Genomic DNA, 13,476 nt, shown 5'->3' on the forward strand with positions numbered 1-13,476 from the left:
CAATTTTGAACTGCGTAGGCCAATTTCTGTGAAGAAACGTAGCTTTTGCTTTTCAAAAACAATACAAAACACTGCAATGCCAACTTATGCTTTTTTGATGAACTATTCTTTTCATTTAACAGACTGACAGCATTGACACTGCCCCATTTAAGGACACTCTTCATGATTGACTGCCTCATTTTCACATTAAGCTTTGGTGAAATAGCAGCATTAAGCAGTACAATTCAGCTTGACTGCCATTACTTTTAGTTTTCACATCCAGTGCTTATTATTCAACATGGACTCCCAGTACTAAACACACTGCCTTTCATCATAGCTTTAAGCCCATATTAAAATGGAGCTAGATCTTGACCTTAAAACCTAGTCTTTGACAGAATATCAGTTCAAACTCTCTTTCACATATGGCCCTAACCTGGCAATGAGCCACAACATTCCTGAGTCACTATGCATGTGTAAAAAAGGGGTTATTGATATGCAGTGTGAGGGGAGGGTTCACCAGTGAGAGGCTCTTTAAGATTTAAGAGCCTATTGGTTCAAACAAATGGTCCTTTAGAGATGGAAGGGCATCTAAGACAGCAATAAATGACTGCAGGAGCTAAAGGATCTCAGATGATAAAGAAATGATGTAAAATGTAACTCATTAAATTATTGCTGGGTTTTACTTTATTCCAAATCGATGAAGCATAATCAGGAGTCAAATGTAGTCAAATCAAATGGAGACATGCTGAAGTTCAGGCTCATCTTGATTCTTGTTATTGCAACAAATAGACGGAAATAAAACTGGAACAGCTGGAAGAACATGGAGCGAACGCTTATCGGTTCCATTCATGCAACACAAAAATGTTTGAGTGCTGGCACAAGCAGCCTATAAAATCTGTTTGCTGATCATTGGCTACACCAGCACTACATACAACAGTACTAGATATAGAGGTGTGATTACAGCAAGAGAAATCATTGGGAAATTAGTGTTAAAGACAGCAGAGAAGCAGAATAGCCATTAGAATCAGCCACATCCCAGCAATGTTGAAGATAATCTCGATCGAAAAATATGATTGTAAACGTACTTCGGGCCAAAGTTTAGCTCATCTGCTAAAAGCACCAAAACCGAAACAAAATCAAACCCACATAGTTGACACGGTTATTTGTAGGTCATCTCACAGTCTATCTCTCTTGGTTTCTTGCTTTCTAAACCCATGTCCTTTGAGACGCACGACAACAGCGCACTTCCTCTTTTGTAACCGCGTAGGTGAGCTATGAACAAAACCGCTTCCTCTGTTAAAATGTAAACTACACCATCCACTTTAAAAAGGCAGAGCGAAAAAGCGCTTCCAGTGGATCTAAAATATCTAAATTTATTGAGAATCAGACACATATCCATCTCCATCTCTGCTAACAAAAACACGTCTGCAGTTACTGTCTAAAATGAAGCCACTGTAACCTAATCTTCTCTCTTGCCATTTCCTTAAAACTAGCAAAGCATAAAGGACTAAAAAAAAAAGTCTAATCAGACCTTCTACAAAGACATCTTCACCCTGTCTTTTCTGCACCAGCCCCCTCACATCCACCCACATCCCCCCACACCCCCACCCTTGCTGTTTTCCAGAGATGGAGCTCCACAGCAACAATACACAGGACTAATTCTGACTACACAACAACACAAACACACAGACGTGATGAGATCAAATAACAAAAAGTTTATAACACTGATGATAATTTGCAGGCTGATTACACGATTCTACTAGTATAGTGTTTTTCAAGGGACAAGAAAGAAAAGGGAGCAACAGGAACACAGCAGTTTTGCAATTTAGACAATAGAGCAACATTTAAACTTGCATTCTTAAACTACTCACAATCTATCTATCTATCTATCTATCTATGGAATAAATCAAAAAGTAAACATGTTATTGTCCCTGAAGCTTGGTGTTATTAGCCAGTCAGTGTGGTCGCCACAATTTATATAAGACATAAACGCAAAACGTGTCTAGAAATAATTACTAGGTAGTAAAATTGTAATTACTATATCTATTACTTAATTATGGTCTGCATAAAGTAATAAAAGGTGTGTGCGTTACACAAATGAAGGCTCCATCATTTTGAAACTTGATTCAAATGGGGGTCTCATGATGTCAGTAATCTATTATGAGTTGGTTGCTTTCAGCATGTATTATCACCACAGTTTGCATAAGTAATTACATTGTGAAGTCCACCGCCCAAATTGTGTTTTTGAGACCGTCACATCAGTTAACATTGAACATTACAATGATTTTTGTTATGATAAACACAATATCTCACGCTTTCTCCAACACTGAGCAGATGAAAACACCTCAGATGTGTATAAATTCTGTTACGTAAATACATTAATCCTTGGTCTACAACAGTAAAGCGTGTATTTCCCAAACGCCTTTAAAACGACGGCATGGATGAAGACCACGTAGATCTTCACATTTTTTTTCGTACTTGGTTCCCAACAGTTGTGTCGTAGACACACAAAATGGCCAGATGGTCCACTCACTCCACAAAGGCAACATGGAGGACACCACCCCGAAACAGGGCCTGTTGAGTGGATTCCCTTCATAATGGCAAAACACAGTGTTTCCGTCGAGTTAACACTACACTTATATAAAAAAATATGTTTTAGAGGATATAAGGATCCGCTTTTGCGTGAATTTTTCACTGGGTTTCTAAGCGAGAGGTATTAACAGAATGACAACGTTTCACTTTTCCACAAATCAGTACTTAGAGGCGTGTAAATGTGAAGGTAGCAGGAGAAACGGTCGAAAAAATATAGAACAATAAAGAAGCGCCGCGTCCTCTCTCTCTACATGACTGACGTTTGGAATCAAGAGACCAAAGGTGCCTGATGAGGCTGAAGTCGGCTTCCTATCCGCCAGCTACTTGTTCGAATTTTCCCGTTCCACCTTAAATGGTGCAGCAGTTACATGCTGGCGCCCGCACCATTTAAGGTGGGACGTGGAAATTCGAACAAGAAGCTGGCGGATAAGGAAGCCAACTTCAGCCTCTAAGGTGCCTACACGACTGTGAAACATCTCAGGTCTTAAGTGACTTCAGCTCCTGTACACGGCGTTATCAGCCGTTGTTTGTTTCATTAAAATAGTCCCATTAAAATTGTATCGTGTTGTTTTCACTTTCATGCGACCCGGATCCGTGAAACATGTCACGTAGCGCCCATCTTCCCTGCATTTCTGAGCATGCGTTATGGTTTTATTCACACACAAGGATATAATGCGACGCAAATGGTATTCAATGTTCTTTAAAGATATCACTTAAGAACTGAAATGGCGGAAAGAGTCGTTGGGGGTGCTCATGTGCATTCTTTTTAAAACAAAAAAACACCTCAGTTCTTACAATTCACAAAAGAAAATCCAATATTTAACTCGCTGCTATTCCTAAAATAATGGATGTATCGAAAATTACCAAATCAACTGACTAACAGCACGAGCTACAACAGCAATCAGTCCTCAATTGTTCACGAGGCTTGATGAAAACGTGTAGGGTTTACGTAATACCGTTTTGTGTCGCCTGCAGTTGGTGGATGGATGTGCATTAATGAAAACTATATGATCTAAAACACACTACAAGCCCCATCCGACTCAACTGAAGCGTTTTGAGTAAACTGAACCGTTAATAAATGAGAGGGACTTAAACCCTTGATGGAGGGTCAGCTTTGTGAGTCAAACTTCAATGTCACAGTGATGCGCTATTGCTATGTGCCTCCTTTTCAGTGTGGGCAGCTTGTGTGTGCGAGAGAGTGATAGTTCCCATACAAAATGAATTTTCCTTTAGTTAACGTTAGCTAGTCGTATAAATGTTTTAACAGAGGCAGAACAGCACGTTTCACTTTAACCAGGTAACCAAATGAACTCTAGAAAGGACAAAAAAGTAACGAGGCTCAAGTCGGCTTCCTATTCGCCAGCTTCTTGTTCGAATTTTCCCCGTTCCACCTTAAACAGTGCAGCAGTTACTGTCTGGAGCCTGAGCCAGAATGTAACTGCTGCACCATTTAAGGTGGAATAGGGAAATTCGAACAAGAAGCTGGCGAACAAGAAGCTGGCGAATAGGAAGCCGACTTAAGCTTCGTAAAAAAGTGTAACTTTCAAAAACACCATCTTTCGGTGACTAATGTGGTCAAAGTCACTTAAGAAGGTCTGAATCCTTTACTAGCAGAAAGCTTAACTTTTCGTTAGTTCAGTCTCAAACTATATTCCCCATCCCTCAGGCACTGTTAGCTTATCTGTTAACGTTTATCAACAGAAGGACTGCCCACAGTACAAGCAAACCAAATGTAAGAATATCGAGGTCTTTGAAACTCCAGACTTTTGAGGATAAAGTTGCCTGTGGCGACAGACATCTTATGTAGGTTAGCTAGTTAACTAACTAGCCACAGTAACCGTTAACAAACGTTATTGTATGTGTGCTAAACAGTGGTATATAAATAAAATGTTCATAACATGACAGCACATCGGCATATTTGTGCTATTTGTACACAAACAGAACAACCGGAATGCCAAGTAAGTCTCATGTGCAAAAAAACTGGCTAGAGTTTCTATAAAAGATGAACATTACATTTATGATGAGAGCTGGTCGTCCCTCTCTCTAAGCCTTAAACTAGCACATCATCACTAGCTTAACTTAACCGGCTTACAATGACTCTATTCATACGTAGCGACAAAATTTACTCCAAACCACGATAAATGTAGAGTATCTATCTATCTGGGCACCCAGGAAGCTCCCTAATTTAGTGACCAAAGACAGCTATAGGTCGACCACATCTCAACAACCGAGGCACACAAAGCAAACCAGCTGGCTTAGCTAACCTAGAGTGCTGTCACTACGCCGCCATGTTGAAAATTTTCCCTTTAAATCTTAGCTAAAGCTAGCGACTACCGGACTGGACGAGAAAATCGCCAAACCGCGGCTCCTGCTCGGTAAATTAAACGCGGCCGAGCATATCGGGCTCCCAGCGCTTCTGTCCTGAACCCACTCACCGGTGGAGGTCGGACTTTGCAGATGCCAGTTTTCTCCGCGATGGGCCGTATCTTATTGATAAACGCGAAAGGATCCGCAAATTCCTCCCAGCTAGGCTCGAAGACCGGGCACTCTGGAGGCGGCTTGAACTCGTCCGGCCGCGGCTGGCTCATCCTGGAGCTCCCAGAGCAAGGCGGACGTGGAGGTGACAGAGAGAGCTGTCAGGATCAGCACCTGGGTCAATGCCTTTGATAACTCCCCTCTCTAATTCCCACTAACTCGAACAATCAGTATCAACATACGCTCGCTTAGTCAAACACGTACACACATATACACACCGTGAGACGACTGCTCTTAGGCACTTACCACATCCGCCCAAAAAACTAGAGACCGAGTAAGCCTGGAAATCGCATAAAAGACTAAATAAACCTCCACATAACCAAGCTAAAAATTCGGGTGTGGTATGTCTAACTTTTTTCCTAACAGGCAGATTAATATTTACATATTTTTAGCAGGTATTGAAGTGCTTTACGTATATAAACGTAGTACTAGATCCTCAAGTTCACGAGGCATTTAATGGCCAAGACTTTCACTTTACACAGCAAGATAAGTTATTTATCGTATTTTAACCGTAAATTTCCCACAATTTCACCTATTTCTAGTCAATTCAAACTTTGAAGCAAAACAGGTAGAGAAGAACTCCGACTGACTTAAGTGCTTTTTGGGGAAGAAGAGGATTCACCAGCCAACCCTATGAATGAAATGGAATGGGCTGCCATACTCAGTACAGGTGGACGTTCTAATGTCTTTATAAAAAAAAAAATTGAATAAAATGTAAAAAGACAACTGCAAAATATACAAATACTTCTCTTTTGTACACTTTACAAATACTTTATTCTTTTTCTCTCTCTCTCTCTCTCTCTCATATATATATAAAAACTCGCATGCATTAAGCTGAGATCACTGTAATGATGACCCAGTTCTGAGTTTTATTAATCCGCCCCAATCATTTTCACGCTACATAATAGTATTTACTTCCGCGGATGGATACCTTCAGGTGACAGCTCACGGAGACCGGGACTTGTTCTTTAAATAGACCCTGCTGAGCAGCTGATTGGACGCCGTTCTTACGATGAGGCTGATGTAGAAGGAGGGGGAGGATTCAGTAGTGAAATACTGTAGAAAAAAGGGAAGGAAGTACAGAAGTAAGTGAAAGAAAGCAATTAATAAGCTAACCCAGTTATGCACGTTTGGTTATATCTGAAGCTAAGCAGAGCGTAGTGATCACAGAATGAAAATTATGCCGTTTTTGAAGCCAGGTTGGTTTTGCAGGATCGGTAGATACTAAATGTAGCAAGCAGGCAAGAGTGACTTTCACACAGGAGACAAAAGGAGTAGTAACCCGCCTCGACAGATACAGGCCTTGCTGTGAGTCGCCTTTAAGATGATCTGAAGTGCTGGTAAATAACGGGAATATTCCACGTGTTGAGTAAAGACGACTAGCGCGAAAAAATAAAGCCATCTTCAATATGAAAATGACTTGTATTCGCCATTGTTACGTCTCATTTGATGCTCTCACTCCGCCCAGTAGCATCTTAGCTTAACTTGTGTTTACATTAGACTACCTATTTAAGATTTTAGAGCTATAAATAATAAATGCCACATTACAGGTTGCGAATGATCCATTTGAAATTCGTTGGCATGGATGAGATGCATTATGAATAAGAGGGAGATAAACAGACATGAGGGAGGTCTTTGTAGTGTTGATGGGAGCTAACTGATGAGACATGTTGTTAAGACATTGGACATTTCTTTGATTTATGGGTGTATCATGTCAGTATCTATACGATGAGCCCGATGAAGATTTTAGGGGGCCCAGTCACTGCAGGCGTCCCCGCATTATAAGCCTACCTTGTTAATAAGCTGACTAGTCCTAAGAGATCAGGACCAGTTTGGAGAACAGTGTCTGATTTTATAATTTACACATTTACTGTTACTGTCATTATTATTACAAATGCACCGGCTTCTCTTTCTAGTCAGGGTCTGGCCGAGGGAGCCCTAGATTACAGGTGGATTTGAGACTGTACACTCAGACTCATGAAAAAAGAAAGCCTTACATAACCAGATCAAAATCCTCAAAATAAAACACACTTCTGTTATATGAAATTGTGTATAATGATCATCTTGACATTTCATAATGTGTACCTTCTCCAGATGATCACAAGCCATCTCCCAGTTGGCAGAAAGCAAGATGTCTCAAGGTCACTTTGCCAGGAAAATAATTGTCAGCTTGTTACATAGATGTGCTAGAATATCAAAAATTGAAAATGCATTATGAAGGATAACTGTACTCCTCAGAGGAAAAATAGCATGTGATAAGACTGCACCCAAACAGTTGAATGTAACATCCTTTCCTATCTACATTCTTCAATTTTGCCCAATCTGTAGCCCATGGCCTCAAATATATTGGCAGAGCTGACTAGCATGTGAATCCACACGGTTACCAAGATCAAGCAGAATCAAGACAGGCCTAAGCAAGGAACAGGAAAGCAAGTTTCATTCAACTATTAGACACAATCCCAGTCAAAAACTGCTCTAAACCCATAACTGGGATATACCTTTTGCACTGCAATTTAAATATATGCTTTATTACAATGGACAGTGGGAGTGGTTGTGTGCATGTGCAGTGGAAGGTGGATGATCCCGTCTTGGTACGCCTCTGCAATTACTTGACTTGCCAGAAAATGCTTCATTACCTGATTTGCATCGGTCACTCTTTGTGCCACATTCCACTGTCATGTCTTGATCTGATAATTTCCTAGAGCTCAGGTCTAATATCTTATTGAATCTGTAAAATCAAAGGATTTAAACACAGCCAGACCTTTGTTAATAAAAAGACAGTGCTCCTCCCAGCACTACAGTTAGTATTGCATACTGCAATACAAAAGTGCCATATGTACTTTCCTCAATTTATAATAAATCAGGCATCATTTTAAAATGACATTTATTTAGGAACAGAATATTGCACAGTCAGTTGCAACATCTCAGTTGAGGCAGTCAGCAGTGTTACAGTAAAGAAATAAATCATAAAACCAAAATGCCTTTGGCAAAATGGCAAGTACAAGAGCTTGAGTGAACATAAAGAAAGGGGAATCACCACTGACTGAAGGACAGAATAAAACACATACAAAGAAAGAAAAGACATTGAAGAAGAGACATTGTTCCCTTTCTTTGGAACACGATGCAAAAGCCTGGCACTGGAGAGATCAATACTCCTCTCCTTCCTCCTCATCTTCAACAGACTCTGTGCCCACCTCTTCATAATCTTTCTCCAGGGCTGCGAGGTCCTCTCTGGCCTCAGAGAACTCCCCCTCCTCCATGCCCTCACCAACATACCAGTGCACGAAGGCCCGCTTGGCGTACATCAAGTCAAACTTGTGGTCCAGACGGGCCCAGGCCTCAGCAATGGCTGTGGTGTTGCTCAGCATGCACACAGCTCTCTGCACCTTCGCCAGGTCTCCACCAGGAACCACTGTAGGAGGCTGGTAGTTGATGCCAACCTGGCGTAAAGAGAGATGCAATTTTAGAACTTACCCAAAACAACCAAGAGTTCAAATTAATCCATCCTTATGTTTAAAAAAAGAATTTATACAAATTGTCCCATTACCTCAAATATATTTCATCATTCAAGACAACGTTTGGTTCTTTAGTTCTAATTGGAACTTTGAGGTTAATGTAGCTAACAAGTAAAGTTCATACACTACTAATTTGCACAGTGCAAACTGCATGCCTAGATAAAGCACTTGCCACAAACCACAATTTTAAATAAACCTGCTTATGCAGTTTGACACTGCATGTTCTGTTATCCAAAAAATAGACTAAAAGTACATCAAAAGTACGTCTGATTTTTTTTCCTGTACTTTTGTCCGTTTGAAGTCAATATGGCACACTTTCTCTCTCCTCACCTTGAAACCAGTGGGGCACCAGTCCACAAACTGGATGGAGCGTTTGGTCTTGATGTTGGCAATGGCAGCATTCACATCTTTGGGTACAACATCACCACGGTACAGCATACAGCAGGCCATGTACTTTCCATGGCGAGGATCGCACTTGACCATCTGATTGGACGGCTCAAAGCAAGCACTGGTGATCTCAGCAACGGACAACTGCTCATGATAGGCCTTCTCGGCAGAGATGATTGGCGAGTAGGTAACCAGGGGGAAGTGGATTCTGGGATAAGGCACAAGGTTGGTCTGGAACTCTGTCAGATCAACGTTCAGGGCGCCATCAAACCGTAGAGAAGCGGTGATTGAGGACACAATCTGACCGATGAGCCGGTTGAGGTTGGTGTAGGTGGGACGCTCAATGTCGAGGTTTCTGCGGCAGATATCATAGATTGCCTCGTTGTCGACCATGAATGCACAATCGGAGTGCTCCAGAGTGGTGTGGGTGGTCAGGATTGAGTTGTAAGGCTCAACCACAGCCGTAGAGACCTGTGGCGCGGGATAGATGGCAAACTCCAGCTTAGACTTCTTGCCATAGTCGACAGACAGGCGCTCCATCAGCAGGGAGGTGAACCCAGAGCCTGTGCCTCCACCAAAACTGTGGAAGATCAGGAAACCTTGGAGACCTGTGCACTGGTCAGTCTATGAATAAAAAAAAAAGCAGAAGAAAAATGTAACCTTCACATTAGTGATGCACTAAAATCCATTCTTGGTCAAAACCAAAATTCATGACAGCTGAAAATTAAGTGCCAGTATTTTTTATTCCTTAAAAATACATTTGTACCACTGCACATACTATACCAATGTATAATCACTGCTGTTCTAACAAACAATATATCTCCAAAAGACTCACTTTACAGGAGAAGGCAACAATACTCTTTAAATATAGATAAATGTATTGAGATCCCCCCGCCCCAAGTCCAAGTAAGTCTAAGCCAATTCTATTGGTTCATTCATCATAAAAAGTTCATAAAATGTAAAGGGCAGCTGCTGTCATTTTTTGCCATCTTCGGAGTCAGAAATTCTGGTGCGTATACAACATGTTCATATTTAATTGTGTAAATAAATTTAAAAAATGAATGAAACAAACGTTCTTACCAGTTTGCGAACACGCTCCAGGACCACATCGATGATTTCCTTGCCAACAGTGTAGTGGCCGCGGGCATAGTTATTAGCCGCATCCTCCTTCCCAGAAATGAGCTGTTCTGGGTGGAACAGCTGCCTGTATGTGCCAGTCCTCACCTCATCTGTAACATACATGCATAGTTTAAACACAACATATACATGCAATCTATTCTCATACATAGTAAGCCTGACTTTGAGCCAATTTACACCAACGTGGATTAAGGGTTTAGTCTAAAACTACACTTAATTGGTATCCAGAAAACCAGTATTAGTTAATTGTGTTCAATCATACTGAGTACATCCAATGAACATTGAACTAAAATGCATTCAAAGGTTAAATACAAGTTAATCAAACTCTGAGCAAATCCCTTGACAAACTCTTACAAATCATACATGGATGAAAGTCACAGGTGAGTTGAGATGCAATTAACCTACAAAGTTCTGGGGAATCTACTGCATGTTTCCTCTGCCTCGACTCATTCCCACTTACCAATGACGGCAGGCTCCAGATCCACAAACACAGCTCGTGGTACATGCTTTCCAGAGCCTGTCTCGCTGAAGAAAGTGTTAAAGGAGTCATCCCCACCACCAATGGTCTTGTCGCTTGGCATATTGCCATCAGGTTGGATACCATGCTCCAGGCAGTACAACTCCCAGCATGCATTTCCAATCTGCACACCAGCTTGGCCCACGTGGATGGAGATACACTCACGCTGCACCCACACACCATGCAAGGGAAGAAGAGAAAAATAAGGCGTTAAACTGGCTGCTTACCCACCACGGTGGGCTCCAGGTCCACGAATATGGCCCTAGGTACGTGACGGCCAGAGCTGCCTGTGCTGAAGAAGGTGTTGAAGGGGTCCTGACGGGAGTTGGGCAGTGATGTCACATCCTGCATCACACCGTCAGGCCCCACGGCATGCTCCAGACAGAAGAGCTCCCAGCATGCATTGCCAGTCTGAATGCCAGCTTGGCCCACATGGATTGAGATGCACTCTCTCTGTAGGCCAACAGCAGCAATAACAGTAATCCAATTCTAAGCTGCAATTTCTTTGGCAATTTTCAACAGCATTCTGGCCTTTTTTGTGGCCGATCCTTCCTCTTAATCTGGGAAATTAAGTGCTGGAAGAGCAACATCGCTTAACAGAAATGCCCAAGATAAATACTGAATATGTGTCAAATGTAACACTAACCTGTGAAACAACCTCTGTTATAGGGCAACACACACCAATTCAAAAAGGACACCAAGGGCACAATCCAAACGAGACATTTTAAAGGGTGGATTTTTGGAATTCCAAATCCATGACTTGAGCATGGTATGCTGGGAACAATAGTCACCCCCATGACCCTCTTCCAGTGTTATTTTAAACCAGATTGTGAAATGCAGCCCAGAGTCACGTAGATGGACTTGAAACCAGAGCCATAGTTCAGTCATAAACTGGAATACAGAAACCACCTGGAAAGATCATGATTTGGAGTACAGCTCACAAGAAGTCAGGCTGAAAATGAGCCACAATCAGATGGATTTTACAGAAGGTCATGAAAGGTTAAAGGTTGGCTACCAATGACTGGATTAAAAAAAATGGGAATGGTAGAATAAATGGCTTGGCTCCAGAGTTCTCAGCAGGAATGTTGAAGGCAGCAGGAATTATGAACTGGAGCTGATAAAATGAACAGGCGAAGGGGCGTGACAGTTCACACCTCGTGGAAAAAAGCCTTTTCCTTCCTTGTTCATATCCTTCTCACATTTTAACAAAAGGAAAAAAGTCATTAACAGCAGTTTGGACAGTTAATACTCATTAAACCGAGAATTTAACAGGCCAAAATCGGCCCACGCTACACCCTGAAGAACAGCTTAAATCATTAAATGAATTCTGGGTCAACACATGTTGGGGCAAAGTCTAAACCTGCCACTCACCACAGCTTCGTAATGCTTGAGTTGATGGCATTACGCTTTGGCAGCTCTGACATCGCGAGATTTGAGTCAAAATGGGCGACAGGAAGACTGAAGTTTTGATACTGAAGTTACACGATGGCCATCAACGAGGCGGCAGCCAAGCTAAGAGCAACCGCACAGCTGGATCAACCAGTCCCACTTCAGCGAGTATATTAAAGTTTGGGCCCTGGTTCTGACCGTGTGTGTTACCATCCCCCATCCACCCACCCAATTCCCCCCACTCTCTCCTTCCCGCTCGGCTGTAAGGAACAGCGGGGCCTCCTACCCCACCACTCCGCCAAAATCCTTCATACAGAGCTCATATCACATTACAACTCATTTTAAAGCACAGAAGCGATTCAATGAAACAATTTTTTAAAAATCAGCACAAATCGGTCATCCACCTCATTTTAAAAGAAGAATGTTAGATGACAATGAGCCAAAAGTTTTTAAAACTTTCTTGAGACTGAAAACGTCTCAAGAATGTAAAACACTGCCCACACGTCTATAGTTAATCCAACTACAAAGTGAAAAACGAGGCTGAACTCGGTTTTCTATTCACCAGCTTCTTGTTTGAATTCTTCCGTTCCACCTTAAATGGTGCAGCAGTTCCATTCTGGCGCCTCAGGCACTAAGTTAGATCGTAACTGAGGCGCCAGAATGTAACCGCTGCACGATTTAAGGTGGAACGGAAGAATTCGAACAAGAAGCTGCCGAATAGGAAGCTGACTTCAGCGTCGTAAAAATACAGTGAGAAAACTTGGGCCTTATCAGACAAAAAAAAATGTCAAACACTTTTTTTGGCGCCTTTGCTTACATTGAAAAAAAAAACTTAAAATACCAACTAATAAAAAGTAAAAGTAGAGAGAAATAAAACTCACCATTTTGGTTTAATGTTAAGTGGTAACACAGCCTTTGAGTGCGAAAAAAGAAGAAGATTTTGCGCTCCGTTGACTACAGACGCGTAACGTGTCTCCGCCAACACAGCAGTAAGAGGAGCCCTTGGTGCGCCGCGGGGCTTTTATAGACTCCAGCGGTCTCGCGCCTCCTGTGCAGCAGCGCTATTGGACAGCGCCAGCACGGCTACCTGCTATTGGTGTATCCAAACGTTCTTTAAAATATTAAATAAAAGCGAGTCTCGGATTCTTTTTCGAAACAGTTCTACTAAAACGCATTGTGACGTCTATTTACTTATGACAAAGCGAGGATCACAGATTCGTACCGCGCCTTTACTGATGTCTTTAGGCCTTTGGAGAAAAAGGGGAGGTTCTCTGCGATTTTCAAATTTCCTTTGAAGTTAACCAGGTATTTGCTTTGGATGGAGCAGTTGGAGTTCTTTTCAAAACAGCCTATCAGAAACATTGTTCACATGCAAGAGAGCTGTAAAGAAAAGACAGAAGAAGTTCAACTTGCACAACAGGAACA

General features: G+C 41.9%; 2 protein-coding genes across 9 annotated transcripts in view; both read right to left on the reverse strand.

Annotated features, from left to right (window-relative positions):
• kdm5bb (lysine (K)-specific demethylase 5Bb) overlaps positions 1 to 5,326 on the reverse strand; it is a 33,972-nt gene extending 28,646 nt beyond the window's left edge. For 6 of the 8 annotated variants that reach the window (XM_036578738.1, XM_036578734.1, XM_036578737.1 and 3 more), the window contains exon 1: positions 5,007 to 5,326. In XM_036578738.1, coding sequence (XP_036434631.1) covers positions 5,007 to 5,159 — 153 coding nt within the window. In that variant the 5' untranslated portion in view covers positions 5,160 to 5,326. The remainder of the gene's footprint in view (positions 1 to 5,006) is intronic. The other 2 variants (XM_036578740.1, XM_036578739.1) reach the window with 1 other exon arrangement.
• Positions 5,327 to 7,973: 2,647 nt separating this feature from the next.
• Positions 7,974 to 13,058, reverse strand: tuba5 (tubulin alpha 5). Its single transcript, XM_036578741.1, has 5 exons — positions 12,933 to 13,058; positions 10,606 to 10,828; positions 10,089 to 10,237; positions 8,952 to 9,632; positions 7,974 to 8,546 (listed from the first exon to the last, which is right to left on the reverse strand). Exons 1-5 carry the CDS (start codon positions 12,933 to 12,935, stop codon positions 8,253 to 8,255), a joined length of 1,350 nt encoding a protein of 449 aa, XP_036434634.1. The 5' UTR covers positions 12,936 to 13,058; the 3' UTR covers positions 7,974 to 8,252.
• Positions 13,059 to 13,476: the final 418 nt, after the last annotated feature.

Source organism: Colossoma macropomum, unplaced genomic scaffold, assembly GCF_904425465.1.
Source record: "Colossoma macropomum unplaced genomic scaffold, Colossoma_macropomum, whole genome shotgun sequence".
NCBI lineage: Eukaryota > Metazoa > Chordata > Actinopteri > Characiformes > Serrasalmidae > Colossoma > Colossoma macropomum.